This window comes from Rattus norvegicus, chromosome 19 (genome assembly GCF_036323735.1).
Source record: "Rattus norvegicus strain BN/NHsdMcwi chromosome 19, GRCr8, whole genome shotgun sequence".
In the NCBI taxonomy this organism is placed as follows: Eukaryota; Metazoa; Chordata; class Mammalia; order Rodentia; family Muridae; genus Rattus; species Rattus norvegicus.
Window position 1 is genome coordinate 38,157,732 of NC_086037.1, and position 15,260 is coordinate 38,172,991.

At 43.1% G+C, this 15,260-nt stretch overlaps 1 protein-coding gene and 1 pseudogene across 1 annotated transcript; one reads left to right on the forward strand and one right to left on the reverse strand.

Moving 5' to 3' along the window:
• Positions 1-1,409: 1,409 nt before the first annotated feature.
• Positions 1,410-6,083, forward strand: LOC134483306 (uncharacterized). The gene is made up of 6 exons (XM_063278594.1): positions 1,410-1,623; positions 2,652-2,811; positions 3,991-4,134; positions 4,761-4,927; positions 5,649-5,754; positions 5,878-6,083. Exons 1-5 carry the CDS (start codon positions 1,497-1,499, stop codon positions 5,711-5,713), a joined length of 663 nt encoding a protein of 220 aa, XP_063134664.1. The 5' UTR covers positions 1,410-1,496; the 3' UTR covers positions 5,714-5,754; positions 5,878-6,083.
• A 5,233-nt stretch (positions 6,084-11,316) lies between these two features.
• LOC134483679 (zinc finger CCCH-type antiviral protein 1-like) lies at positions 11,317-13,438 on the reverse strand (annotated as a pseudogene).
• Positions 13,439-15,260: the final 1,822 nt, after the last annotated feature.

Genomic DNA, 15,260 nt, shown 5'->3' on the forward strand with positions numbered 1-15,260 from the left:
CAGGGTCTCAAGTATCACATGTTGCCCTCTCCCTGGCTGGTCAGGTTCACTTTGAGCTCAGATAAACCTGCTTCCACTTTCCAATAGATAGTCTTACAAGAGTGGCCTCCAAGGACTGTGAGGACAGCATTAGCCTTTGACAGTTGAGGTGTGTAACCCACAACTATAGTTTTAGCCACTTTTTTCCATGTCCACCAGCTATTTCAGATTGTTGCTGTTCTATGCCTGACAATCAAGGACGCAGAAAAATAACCTGATAGAGAGCAAGGACATGGTGATCACATCCTTTCCTCTTCTGTATGTTCTGGATGAGTATTTTTAAAATTTCAATATTGCAAACAGCTTTATATAAGGGTCACTGTGTACTGTTCTATATAAAATGTCTAATCAGAACTGACCACCAGATAACACTTCCCGCAATCCTCATATGAGAAGCTTGAGCTTTTTGTTTTGACTTTTTCTTTTTTCTTTCTTTCTTATGTTTTGCTATATAAGTTGAGAGAAAGATATTTAGGGCCATGGATCTGCCCCCCAAAATCTGGGCTATGGATCTGATCAATCAGTATTAGTGTGTGCATTCAATAAAGTACTAATTTTTTACTATGATCGATGTTTTGGCCTTTGGTGGGGTCGGCCATGACCCAGAGTACAGGTGCTGGGACCTTGCTCTATCCACTTAGGGATGTTTATAGCCTTGTCTTACACCGTTATCTGCACCCCCTTTATCTGTTGACTACTTTATTTTCCTGATAGAAGCTCATGGTACATCTTACAGAGGCCTTTGAGCAATGCTTCTTTGGTGACATTGGTGCAGAGAGGAGAACCCCACAAGCAGCATCAGGGTGCCTTCACTAGTGGTTCCAATATTTCACTTTCCTCTGCCAACTGGTCTCCACACTGTTCCTAGCACCATCATGATTTCAACTCTTTCTCCTAAGGGATTTTGTGTCAACTGTTGAATGCTAAGCATAAGGCTTCATGAGTGTTCCTCTAACACACACCCATGTTGTAACCTACCATGCAAGCTATGTCTTGATGTGATTTCAAGCACCTGTACATAATTAGGAAGGAGAAACTTTTGACTGGTGTGAAATCTCAGGAATTTTTAATGGCTAACATTGGTAAATGAGGATAAAATCTAGTTTGGATGAGACACTTTTGGGCAAGATATGGAAGGAAACATTCATTTAGATGCATAGGAATTACTAAGATTTTTATAATCAAGCCTTGAGGAAAATTTGGCTTTGGAAGCAGGAGATGCTCAGTGGCTCTGCCCCAGGATAGTCTCCTGGAAAGGGCACCTCTGCCTATGCTCAGTACAGGGAGATTATTAGCAGGGAGGCAAAGTCTGTTCCCCATGACGTCAGCTGTCCCTTCTTGGACACTCTATTGTCTCCTAGAGAATTCTTGGCATCCTCTGTGATGTCACCAGTGTTGTAGTGACAACAAGTGCCCTAGTTTCTCTCAGTCCAAGTCTGGCAGATACATCCTAAGACATGTTTTCCCATCTTTGCAAGCGTTTTGGGAGGGGGAACATCGATTGTGGAGAGACTAGAGTGAAGGAGTATGGCCTTTCGTCTCAAAGTAATGATGGACAAAGACAGCGCTTCTGGGGAATGTTGAGTAAGTTCTGGGCAGTTTATGTCGAGCTTCCTGTCAGGGTGGCTGCAGGCTTAAGCTGACCTTTCTAGCAATGGGCCACAACAACTGGAGCATCTGCAAAGGAATTGAATTTCCATGAATATCACAATTCCTTACAGCCAAGGATTTCAGAACTTTAGTTTCCCACAGGGAGGGTATGGTAAGGCCAATGCTATTATTCCGTGAATTTCTGGCCTTTACTTTTACAGTGCATTTATTAGGTTACATTGATATAATAACACCATCAGGAGTCATGGAGGGTCCAACTTTTCTGAATTTAGACAGGGCAATAATGTATTTCACTCTCATTGCTTCTTTAAATACAGTGGATATATGACAGTAGTAACAGGGAGAGAATTGTGCTCCGTGGCAGTGACCTTGCGTTCTTAGAACTCCTCTGACTTCCTCTAACTGGAAGGGTCATCCTTAGCTTTATATATTAGAGGTTGTGTGTTACAAACATTTTTCTTCAATACCAAAACTGTTTGGAATGGGTAGACTAAGGTTCAGCCTGTAACCTACTGGCACTTCTGGGGCATTTTTGTTTCAATTAGTGGAATTGATAAGTCTGTTGACCATGTCCTCCCCGTGAACGCTTTTTAAATCCAAAGTTGTTGGCCTAGAGTATCGGGGTAGGATATCTGAGTGTCCCCAATCACTCAAGTTTTGTGGATGGTGAATTTATAATCTGAGTTCTGAAACCACAGGGGTGAGGGTCCTGAAATAAAGCTGTACCCTGTTCAGCTGATAATAATCCTGGAGAAGCCTTCTCTGTGGTACATGTAAGCACGTGATGTCCGGCATAGGGAACACCTGGCTGCTTACATCTCTTGGTCTCTATAGAGTAGTGGGAGAACTAAGATCCCCTGAGGAGGTCTCTTAAGCATAGGCCAATCGCCTAGCAATGACACTGGGTTCTAGGCTTGTTCTCCTATTTAGGCCTCACTGTGGTCTATGTACACTCTATGCATTCTCCCCATGCATGTTCACTTGTGTTCTTCTACCTACAGACGCTGGGAGAGAAACATCATCACCTGGAACTGCCCTAAGCAAGAAGCAGGCCAAGAAGGAAAAGGAGAGGCTGAATAAAGAGCTGCAGCTCATTACCGAGGAGAGAAATGACCTGAGAGATCGCCTGAGGTTTCTGACAGAGAGATCCATGAACAACAGGTATGAATCACTCCAAATGCTCTTGTTTCATTCCTGGGTCTGCAAGGTCACCTTCATCTTAGCCTATTAAGGTTTTGGGTTCTAGAAAGCTGTGCCTCCCTAACCACCCTGTGCTAAACCTCACCTCCCGTATAGAGGAGATTCAGAACCTGACCCTTCCTGAGGAGCGAGATGGAAAATGGACTCATCTGCTTCCATTTATTGAAAAGCAGGATTTGTGTTCTGAATGAAGAATTTAGGAATAAAGTGAGGGAGAGTGAGTTCCCAGTGTGCATTTGGAAAGCCCTTGACAGCTGGTGACTTTGCAAGATTGTAATTGCAGTGAGTTTATGGTGAGTCTCTGTACTTGCTAGGCAGGTGACTGAGTGCTGGAAGATCCAGGCAGCAGCCTGAGGGTCCTGGTCCCAAACTGTTCATCTCAATGCTTGACTAGAAGGTCTCAGGCTCAGGCCTGTTTGTTATTGTCTGTGTGTCTTGCCCTCTGAGACAGCAATGGTGCATGCATTTCTCCTGGTTCTCACAGTGCTCTCTGTTTCCATATTTGTCTTTCTCTTTCTCTGACTCTGTTTGCTTTTCTCATTTTTTTGTGTGCATGTGTCTCAGTCTGTGAGTCTGTGTGTATACATCCAAATTCATATGCACAACTTTTATATGTTTATATTTCCCTTCACACTTGGAATCTAGGTGTCTATGTCTTAGCCTGAGTATTTACCTGTAACACTTTCATGGTGATGTGAATGCTTTGTTCTGGGAGCCCCACTGTCAACAGCTCAGTTCTTTGCCTATGTGGCCACAATTGTCTGTACATTTGTATTCGTTGTGCAGATTATAATTTTGGGTTGATATGTGGTCTGTTATCAGGACAGGAAAAAAGAAATCACCGGTTTCTGGGTGTGTTGGGTTTTGGGGAGCATGGAGAGGTGTGGCCTAGGCTCTTGATAGCTCAACTGGCTTGACTGCAGATTTCCTCTTGATTGAACAAAGGGAGCCAGGGAAGCCTCCATCTGGATGCTGAGATTCTGGTGTGGTGGATGCAGAAAAACACGTTTCTGAAGCTGAAGAAGATCCAATATGTAGAATTCAGAAGTTGTCCTTCCAGGACTGGTGTAGTACAGGACCCACCCTGAGTTCATATATTCCTAAATGCTGATGTTCATTGTATTCTATCATTGGGGCCAGGCCACACTTCAGGCCAAATCCATATTATGAAGACCTGGAGAGAATGGAGGAGGCGGTCATGTCAATTCTGCACAACTTAGTGATGGAGAACACTGAGATCCATGAGAACAACCATAAGCTGAAGAAGGAGATGACCTTCTCTAGGTAAGTCCTGGTCAGAAAGGCTATCACCTGTGGAATGGCCATTTCTGACTTTCTTTGTTCTGGATTGGACAGTCTTCAGCTCTGGTTCTATCTCTTGTGCTGTTTACACATCAGTGTGCCAGGGTCATTAGGACTCAGTTTTCAGTTCCACAAAAGACTGTTACTCATCCCAGGATTGTCTAGGCATCTTCAGAAGGCTCTAGATAGAACAGTACTGATTGAAGTCAGCAGAAGTTTATTAGGCTGACCTGGACCTGTGGTGTCACACCAGGTTTTACAACACTCAGTGCGTGGACCACATGGTTAGGATGACCTTCTCTTGTTTCTACTGACCTCCTTTGAGGGTGTTGGCCTACTAATTGATTTGCCCCTATGCATTGGGCTTTCATAGATAGTTGTAGATCCATGTTCTTTTTGAGAGATGTGGACATTAATTGGTGCTTGGGCGAAACAATTTATTCTTCCCTGAATTCACTCTTGGTGGTTTGTGCAGCAGCCATATATGTATCGAGATGTATCCTATTAAGTCTTCATGGGTATCTGGGGCCTGGTAGAGTTAGTGGGACTTGGGAGTAGGAATGGAAGAAAGGCGCAGCATGATCTTACTATGCAAAATGTTTTTCCAGAAACCTGCTCAGCCAGCTCCTGATGGAGAACACATTTAGGAAGAAGTTGGTCCCACTGAAGCAGGAGAGCAAGGAGGTACATCCCGATTGGGTACCGATCCAGAAATATTTGGTTGAATTCAACAAGATCGATAAAGACCAGCAACCTCCAGACCCAGCATCATCTGGTAGGGTCAAGCAGCTGTGTTAGCTTAACAATATCTGATAAAATTTGCCAATTTGATTCATCTTTGCTTCCTCCTACCTCCTTTCTAATTTACACTCACAACCAGCCAACCATCTCATGTAATGGAATTGTTCATTGCTCTGCCTATGCACAAGTATTCTGGGAAGTTAACCACTTTTCAGAAACTGAATTATTTTGCAAGTATATTTTGCTGCTCTTTTTGAAGCTGCAGTCTAGAAACGGTGATAGATGAATAACATATCATATTATCGCATATCCACGTGATAGACTGGATGCTCTGTAGAGGTTTGAAAAAGTTCTTGGTCCTTTGACAAATGACACTCTGTGGTCATGTGACCTCTTTTGTAGGAAGCACCTTTCTGGGATAAGAACCAAGTGCAAATGTCAAAGTAGTTCTTTTCATTGGCTTTAACCTTGGTGACATATGGATGTCTCCATTCTTCCTTCAACCCAATGAGGTCTCTTCCCATTGCCCTGTTCTTGGTTTGCACTGGTAAAAGTCTGGGTCCCAGATTGGCAGCCCACATTACTGTGAGGGTTGCTGGAGATTTTGCCCTGCCCACAGAGTTAGCAACAATGTTATCAGTTACAAGGTCCATGTCGACTGTCCAATAGAACTGAGGTGGTAGAAGGCAGCATTCTGACATCTCCTTGCATTTCCACACCAAATCAGTGTCTGAATAACTGCCTTCCTCTCCCAGGTCTCAAAAAGTACAAGAGAGCTGAAATTGGACACACACCAGTAAGAGAGCTTCCTGAGGAATAAGTTGCTTTCTCAGGAGTCCCTGATGACCAACATCCTGAATGGTAACAACATATTTTAGATGAATATTCTTCCTCATAGTTAATTTGTCATTTCTTAGAGACCCTTAATTTATATATCACTAAGCCAGTCTGAATGATTGAGGTCTTACTCCCTTTCTTTTTCAGAAAACACCACTTGAGAGACAACTTGGGGGACCGCCTTTCATTATGTGTGCAAGAGGAGAAACAGCAATACATCTATGCTTCTAAATATTCCTAAATGTTCTTGTTACTATTTTTCACTTTTCAAATACTTTAAAATATTTATATTTATTCATTTTCATCCTGTTTCTTTGTAAAATGTATTTCTTATGAATAAAAATTGAATTCTATCTCCTGACTCTTAAGACCATCATTCTTACTCAAGGATTCTGCCCCCCCCCCCCGTGGACTTAGAACTGACAGCTAGAGATGGATCTCTGCATGTTCCATGGAGCCTGGGCTAATAAGTGAATTCAAAGTCACCAAGGGGTACCCAGTGTGACAGTGTCTTTTGTGAGGATAATGTGGCTGTTTCTCAGACACACACTTTATGATGTAATCACTGACATGCTTTACCCAATTGTTAGGGTCCATGTGGTTCTTCAGAGAGAGCAGCAGATTCTCTAACCTGTGAGTCATCACCACAGCTCCTGCAGGTGGCTTTTGTTATTCCACATGATGTGCTGTATTAGGTTGACAGGATCACCTACAATTAGAGAGATCTCAGGAGATGTGTATTCTCAGGTAACTTACTGAGCTGTGCATGCTCAATGTGTTAGGTTGCCAGACATCCCTACAGGGCTCAGGTGTTCCCTCGGCTCATTGTGGGTCAGGATCATCCTCCAGCATCACTTAGTTTCCATATTAGAGCAGATCTTTCACCTGTTGTCAATGATGACCATATGTATTATGCACATCTGATAAAATACAGAATAGAAACCAGCTTCCTGTAAGCCAGCTTGGCATAATGAATTCTTTGATAGCAAGAAAATTATCTTAATCTAAGCAGTTTAGAGAGGAACCTCAAGAGCATCCACAGTGAATGCAGCCTACAGCTGTGAACACACGTTTCCTTTGGAGAGCAGGCCTGTGCAGGCCCAGAACCTAGGTGGGACAGTTCAAGCTACCCTTTTTCCATGGCCAATCTGGGATCATATTGAGAATGTATTTTTTCCAGGTGACAGATTTCCAATTTATGGAATTGAACTAACTTACTAAGAGTGGAGGTGACTCAGAGAGTTAAAGTACAGAAGGACCAATCCAGAATGTCCACCAAAGCTTGCTGTCACACCAGGGCTTCTAAAAGCTCAGCAGCTAGAGAAGCAATGTAGTCTTTGGTTATTGTCAAGCTTAGGTTTTCTAGTCATTCATTATAAGCAGACCATGGCACAAAAAGAGTCATCTGTGTCACAATAAAAACTAGTCGGAACTACATTTACAACACACTATCATATTACTACTATATGGAGGTTCTCAGGTACTATCTTAGAAATTGCGAGAGGCCTGGGTCTTGCTACACATACGCATACTTTATAAGTCTTCACAACACAGTGTGATTCATCCTGTTAATGCTACCTGCAGCCTACAACACCTTGGATAATTTCTACTGACATCTGTGACGTGAGGCAATAGTTCATGTCATCCCTTACCTGAATAAACTGTCCTTAGAGTACAGCATAGTCAGAGGGGCCTTCATTTCCAGTCTTCAGACAAGTCTGTCAGCCATTGTCCAGTGCCTGTCTTGAGATGTCCACATTGTCAGATGAGTGTCTTCATCCAGCCTGCCCTGTAATTTTGTAGAACGTTAATAGGGTTCCAGCCCTAGGAATTAATTCAGTGTTACAGTACTTGCCAAACATGCTCAAAGTCCTATGTTCCTCCCTACCCCTCCCTGTATGTTGTAGAGGAAGAAAATAAAGAACCCCATTGCCCTTGAAGTTTTGCCTCCAACAAAAGGAGAGCCTGCACAGGGCCTTTAAGTAACTTTAAGTCCCAGCTTCCCCGCAGTTCCCTCCATCAATTCCATTATTGGTGTGTTTTCATTAATGCTCACTTTATTTTTGGTGTGCAAAGAATGTGTACCATGTCAGTACAGAGTGTGTGTGTGTGTGTGTGTGTGTGTGTGTGTGTGTGTTTGTGCACCTATGAACTCACTGTAAATTTTTATAAAATGATTCAGAAGGCCCTGGTGAAAACTGTCGATGTGCATGGAGAATTATGTTACTACTGTCCCATGGCACCTGGCACCTTGCAGGGAACACTGAAATGGTGGGATACTTTAATACAGCCTGAAACCAGGGTGTGCATGGTTTACAGTGAGATTGTGATGTCATCACCACTACAGAGAGCAGCATAAGCTTCATTTATTGATGCTGCTCTTACCAAGGTGAGGCAAATCCTCATCCTATAGAGAGTCTGGTACGATTTGATGGTAGGAAATAAACTCAGGACTAAAATCAATCAATTACAAACAGAGAGAAGAATACAAAGAGCCAAGCAAAGCAAGAGCTGCTTTTTGAGAAGATTCACAAGAGAAACAACCCCCTCCTCAAACTAACTACACACCAGAGAGATAATACATAAATTAACAAAATCAGAAATGAAAAGTGGGACATAACAATAAACACTGGGTGAATTCAACAATCATTAGGGATTACTTCAGAGGCCTTTAACCAGAACACTGAAAACTCTGCTTGACATTGGTGATTTTTCTACACAGATATCAGTTACCAAGTTAAATCCAGATCTGGGAAGGTAACTGAATAATTCTATAAGACAATAGATAGTCATTAAAGGCTGCCACCCCAAAAATTAAAAAAAATATCAGGGCCACATGGCTTTAATGCATCCGTTCAACCAGACTTCTAGTGAAGAACTAATAACAACAGTGCTTCAATTATTCCACTGAATTGAAAGAGAGGGAACATTGCCAAAATCCTCCTCTGAGGCCATTATCAACCTGGTGTCTAAACCACACAATAGTAAACATTAAAAAGGGAATTAGAGAGAAAGTTCCATCATGAACATTGATGGTCGCTGATTCATTTAAATACTCACACGCAGAATCCAAGATCACATCAAACAAATCACCTACTATGATCAAGTAGGCTTCTTCTCAGGGATTCAGGAGTGATTCAATATAGGAACATCCACTAATGAAATATACCAATATAACCCCACTGAATATAACCTCATTATTATCTTAATAGATCCTAAAATAGTCTACACACTTTCCTGTTAAAAGTCCTACAGAGTAGAGGGATACAAGGTACATACCTATGCATAATAAAAGCAATAAACACAAAGCCAATAGGCAACATCAAATTTAATGGAGAAAATCTTATACCAATTTCACTAAAATCAGGGCCAAGACAGAGCTATTCACTCTGTCTATATCAATTCAAGATAGAGCTTGAATTTATATCGAGAACTCTAAAATCCATAAAGAATGAAGGAGTTACCAATGGGAAAGAAAAAGGCAAATTATTGCTATGTGGACATAATGCGAAAGTATAAGATATGCCAAAGGGTCCACCAGAAACATTCTACAGCTGATAATCAACTTTAGGATTGTGACTAGATACAAAATGAACTAAAAAAAGTCAGAAGCTGTATTTATTGAAATGATAAGCAGGCTGAGAAGGAAATGAGGAAAGCAAACAGTTTATACTAGCCACAAAGAATATAAAAATCCATGATCTAACTATAACTATATGTGTGAAAACCTTATATAACATGGTCTTGAAATCTGAAGAAAAAAACAGAGGTAGTTATCATTGGAAGGAAAGAAATCTCATGCTCATGGATAGCTAGGAATAAAACCATAAAAATGGATATTTTACCAAAGTTATGTATACATTTAATGCAATTAAATGAAATTTTAACAAATTCACATCAAACTTGTTACAGGCTTGTTTTCAGACCTTGCTTTCTCACTTCTTAAGTTCATCCAGAAAAACAAAAAGCAGAGAATCTTTTTTTTTTAAAGCAGAGAATCTTAATTTGGGTTTCTATTACTGTGAAAACACACAGTGACCAAAACGCTTTTTATAAAGGACAACAGTTATAAAGGACAACTTTAATTGGGTTTGAGTTACAGTGTCAAAGGTTCAGCCCATTATCATCTTGGCAGGAGCATCATGGCTTCCAGATAGTCTTGGCTTTGGATTGACCATGGGTTTCCAACCTGTACTAAATGCCAACAGGAGAAGGCTGTGTCATGGGTAGCCAGGAAGAGAGTCTCAGTTCTCCCACAGTGACACACTTCCTCAGACAAGGCCACATCTATTTCAACAAGGTCTCACTTCTTCATACTGACACCCCGAACCTTTGTTATTCAAACAACCTCACCGCGGATAACTAAAACAAACTGTTAGCGTTGAAGAACTTGAGGAGGTATCACTGTTCCTGATTTTAAATTATAATATAAAGTAATAGTAAATTCTCTTTTCAAGTGGCCTTGCTTATCACAATTAAAATATCTGTCATCTAGACTGTTCTTGATTTTTAGAAGTTACTTCTGAATAATTAGCATCATAACTGTGATATCTAGTATCAGTCCCAACTCTAAGGGATTCCTCTATTACTGCTGACCTTGTATTTAAAATAAAAACCCCTTTTTGCATCCTGAATTAGCACTTTCAAATGACTAAGATTCGATCCCTAGTTTTTGGTCCATTGAATCTGATATTTTTTTAGTAGCTGATGTCAATCTTTGCAAATATTTAGTGTGGGCTTTTTTTGGGCGTTTTGGAAATTGAGTTGGACCTCTTTTGTGAGCATTGATTCCATTGCTCTGAAAATTTTAACCACTACATGACAGGGAGCCTAGGGCTATTCATCCAATTCAAGCTGGCCTTAAGACTCAGTATTCCTTTACCTAGCAACGCATCCTGGGAAATGTCATTGCCTCTCACCTGATTTTTGTTTGTCTTGTTTGTAGTCATAGGTTTCCCCTTTCTACCACCTTTAACATGAAACGGAAGACCAGCTTCCAACAATACTGTTGCCCAACTTTTCCAGTCTCGAGGTCTACTTCTGTTCTCTACTGTTCATGAATTTACCATCTACTTCACATAGGAGTAATACATACTACATGAAGGGATGACTTATTTAAGCTTACTAAAATCTAGCATAATAAATTCCATTAAATTTTCCATACCTTTGGTAGTACTAAGTGTAGGCTGGTGTGTCATCATTGGAGAAACTAAGATTAGTTTTCTAAAAATCTTGAGCCACTCACATTTAGTGTCCTTCTGTGATAGTGTATTAGGCCCTTGTCTAAATTCTTTTGCTTATGTCTGAATATTTTTCTTCTTGTTTATAAGTCTCTGTAAATAAATAAATAAATAAATAAATTTCAGGGCTTTTATCTTATCAATTCACTTTTATATTGAACTTTTACAGTAAGCCATTATGTCTAAGAAGAATAAAGAAATAGCAAATATTAATGTGAATGATTATAATCAATATTGGGGTATTTGCAGGAAAGACATTGAGCTTTTCATTGTCTGGTTCTGTTTCCAAGTCATCTATGGAAAATCCTAAAGCATAGGAGACACTCAGCAGGTTCCAATGACATCCTTATGGGCTCACAGAGGCATGGGTGAAGTTCTTGCCAGGGCTAACAGAGGCTGCAACTCTGAGGCTTGAGAAAGACAGAGGTCACTGAGGCAGTCTGTTCCTACCCTGGAGAGGGGTAGACCTCTTACAAGGCATAGTCTGGACCTGGCTTCTCAGACTGTCGATTCCAGAACAGACTCCTTGTTTTCCTCCAGCAACTGCTGATTTCACAGGAAATTCAGTGGCACTACTTTAGTAGACATTAGGAGTTTTATCCTTCCTTGATGAGAGCAATTCGGGGTTTTATGGGCAGATGTACTTGTCCATTCCTCCGTAGGTAATATGCAGCAATGCATGTCCTGGACACCGACAGTTGTTCTTTGTGGAGATGATGGGACTTACCCACACTCATCCAATGGTTGCTAGGTAGTATCACTTCCTCTAGGCAGTTGGCTATGGCCCTTTTACCTAGAATTCCTGAGTCTGTTGCTTTTTCCATTGTCACCCCATCAATAGAACCATTTAAAATGGGATGTAATCGAAATCTGGAGCCTCATTCTTTCTCTTGACCTCCTTGCAGTGTCTAGAAGGCATGCCTGTTTTCAAGGACATGACTTCATTTCTTTTTGCTGCATCAAGAGGAAAGCCAGCAGAGGAGGCAGGAGCTTACAACGAATCAGTAGGATTCCTAGAAAAGAAGCCATCCAGATCTCCATTCTCAGAAAACCCCTGGCTTGCTCTCATGTGACTGGGTCCTCAGACACCAGCAGCCTTAGATGACACCAAGGAAAGCTGTGCAGAGTCCTGGGTCCCCGGGTTCTTGACCTCCTGAGTGACAGCTGTAGACACATCCTCCAGGGAATCCTTACAGCTAGTGACATCTGGGCTAGGTGAACCAGATGCCAAAATGAGACATGTGAGAGAAATCCTAGACTGTTTGGAAGGAAGCCGTCTCTGCTTATGCTCTGTCTCTGTATGACCTGCCTCTGTGATGTGGAGAGGGAGCTCTCATGCCTGTGGGTCGCCTCCTAATGTGTTTGTTGTTGCAGATGTCATGGATGTTCTGGACCCCATCAGAACCCAGACTATGCTCAGTCACGCGGAGGTCAACACCTTTCTGTCCATCAGGTTATGAGACCTGAGACAGTTGAGGTAACTACATTTACCCTGGATGAAGTGCTCACAGACTTGGGCTGTCTTGCATGGCTGTGGCTTCAAGCAGATCTGTTTGTGGCTGTCTCCTTTGTAGTAACTCCTGCACCAGAAAAGCATTGCTCTGTACCAGGAAGATGACCAGGTCTTGGATAAGCCCAGAGAGCTCATGATTCTTTAGGACCTGGAAGCTCTGTTCCTAAAGAACTTGGTGAGAATATTTGCAGAGGTTTCTCTGGGACTGTGCATAGTGGCACTGACCAAGCAGAGTAAGCTTGCAGAGTTTTGGCCAATCTGTAGCAGGGTCCCTGGCTGCACTTGAGATTGAAGCCACAGGCTTCAGTAGTAGCCATCACCTACAGAGTGATCCCTGCCTGGTCTCCAGTCTCATGGAAAATTGAAACTGGGAAGTGGGATAACACATGAAATGGAAATGAAGAAATATCCAATAAAAATTAAAAAATTAAAGTAATCCTCCCAGGAGAATGAATGGGAAGCAAGTGCCTTAAGCAAACAGGTTCTCCACAACAATGCATGCTGAGTTCCAGCCTGGACATGAGGTGCCCTGAGTTTGGAACTGCCAGGCTGCTACTAGGAAGAGAACTTTCTTGTTCGTTTTCATAAGTCTCTCAAGTTTTCTTCTAAGGCTTTCATCTTATCAATCCACTTTCCCAATGAGCTTTTATGAGAAGCTATTATGGCTCACAAGAATAAAGTGAGGCTCATTGAGTGGCTGGGAGCTGCAGGTGTGGGGGAGCTAGGCACAGAGAGTACCAGCCTGCCAGGGGTGGGGCATGCGGGGTGGGAGGGACCAGCAGAGCTTCAGCCATCTCTGTTTGAGGAGGCTTAGCCCTGGGACCAGGCTTACTGGCTCCCCTCTGTGGCCACTTTGCCAGGGTCTCACCACAGGCGCCCACACTGGTTGCCAACCAGCTGTGCTTGCTCTACCTGTCCGCAGGGCTTCTGCAGTGGCTAGCACAGCCTTCAACATGGACAACGGCGAGTACAACGTGGTTCGGAAATCGGTGGATCCCGGGAGCCTCTTAGACTTCTTGCTCACCTTGCAATGGCAGACACAGCTGGAGGACAAGTGGCTGTGAGTTCCCCTACTCTTCACATCACCGCTGGGTTCGGACGCCCTGCCAGAAGGGCAAGGGCTAGCCCTGCTCCTGCTGGTCCTGCATGCCCATAGCTTATCAGCTGGCTGGTGGAGCTTGGCTTTTCTCTGCCTGGCTCTGCTTTGCCCTGCCTTGGTTTGCACTGCCCTGTTGGCTCTCACTTCTTTGGCCAAAGACTTTTGATATCCGGGCTCGCCAAGCCCTGTACTAGGCAACACCTGGAGGCCAGAGACAAATGAATAGATGCCAGGCTTGGCCCTGGGAACTTGTGTCTCCCCCTCCCCTGAAGTGTTTTCCCCAGTTCACCACTCCAGGTTTACTTTGCAGAACCCCAGTAGGAGGCAGGCTTTGCTGAGCCTCACCTGTGAGCCTGGGATAGTGGTGGGATGTAGGGTTTCTGGAAGACTTTCAGGGAGATGCAGGCTTTTCATAAACTCCCCAACCATCCTGTGCCCTCCCTGGTTCACCCGCCCCGTGGAAGTTGGGAAGCCCCTTTTCCCTGTCCTGTGTGACTTTCCCTGTAGGGTGGGCTCTCCTGCAGGAGATACTTTCACATGCTTCTTTAAAAGCATCTTTTCCTCAGATCTAGATCAGCTGTGAAAACAGGCTTCTTCAAGTCAGTGTGAGAGCTACCCCTCCCAGCTCAGAGCTGCAACACCATAGGATCCTCCAGACACAATGCTGGGTGGGTCCCATGGAGGAGTTAGAGCAAAGTGCCCCTTCTGAGAAGTGACAGAGAACAGAAGGTTCAGAAGTGACAGTCAACCCCTGAGTGTTTCTTCCAGGAGAAAGCAAGGAGCTCTCCCTTTTAAACAGTTGTTGGCTCACACATGACCCAGCTGTGTGACTGGAGAAGATTTCCTGGAGCTTACTTGCCCAGTCAGAGTGGGGCTACATCCTTGATCCATGCAGATTCCCATATCAAAAGGTACTCCCCACCCCCCAGGCCTTGAGTTGAACCCAGGTCCTTCCAAGACCAACAGACCTGAGAGAACAGAGGGCAGCCCAGGGGAGAGAAGAGGCCAGAATGATATTAACCTGGAACAAACCCCCATATCAGCCATTGAACAACTTCAGAGGTTGTGCAGATGTGGACTCAGAATCTTAAGGTGGCATTTTTCTGATAACAGCTGATAGGTGAAGCTTAAGTCTGCTGTGGGTGGGATGATCCCAGGCAGGGAGGGGATCTGACTCTGCAGGCCTGGCCAGCCTCTGTGTTCTCATGAAAATAATGGTTGGTCAGTTGTAAATCTGATGTGAGTGTAGGTTTTTGTCAACTCAAAAGGATACCATTTCAAGTCTCACACATTATGAGGGAGACACACATTTACCTACGGGGGATTTGAACTTACTTCTGTAGAAGTGACTGTGGGCCAACAGAGGGAAAGCATTCTTGCCTTTAGCATTCTGTCTGTATTAGAGACTACAGGGACTGGCTTCCTGGACAGATAAGTACAAGGTGACAGACATTGTAATGGGGGAAAACTGAGGTAAGAAATGTCCTGAGGACAGCGATTTCAGATTGTGCCTTTAGCCAGCAATCTCTTTTGTCATTAAGGCAAGCAGCCTTTGGGTCTGCTAAAACTTGTCACTACTTCAGGGTGTCTCTGGTCTTACAACTGCTCCAGGTCTTTCTGAGATGAAGGCTTTTCCATAAAAAAAAAATTTACAGGGCAATGTTTCTCAACTTGTGAG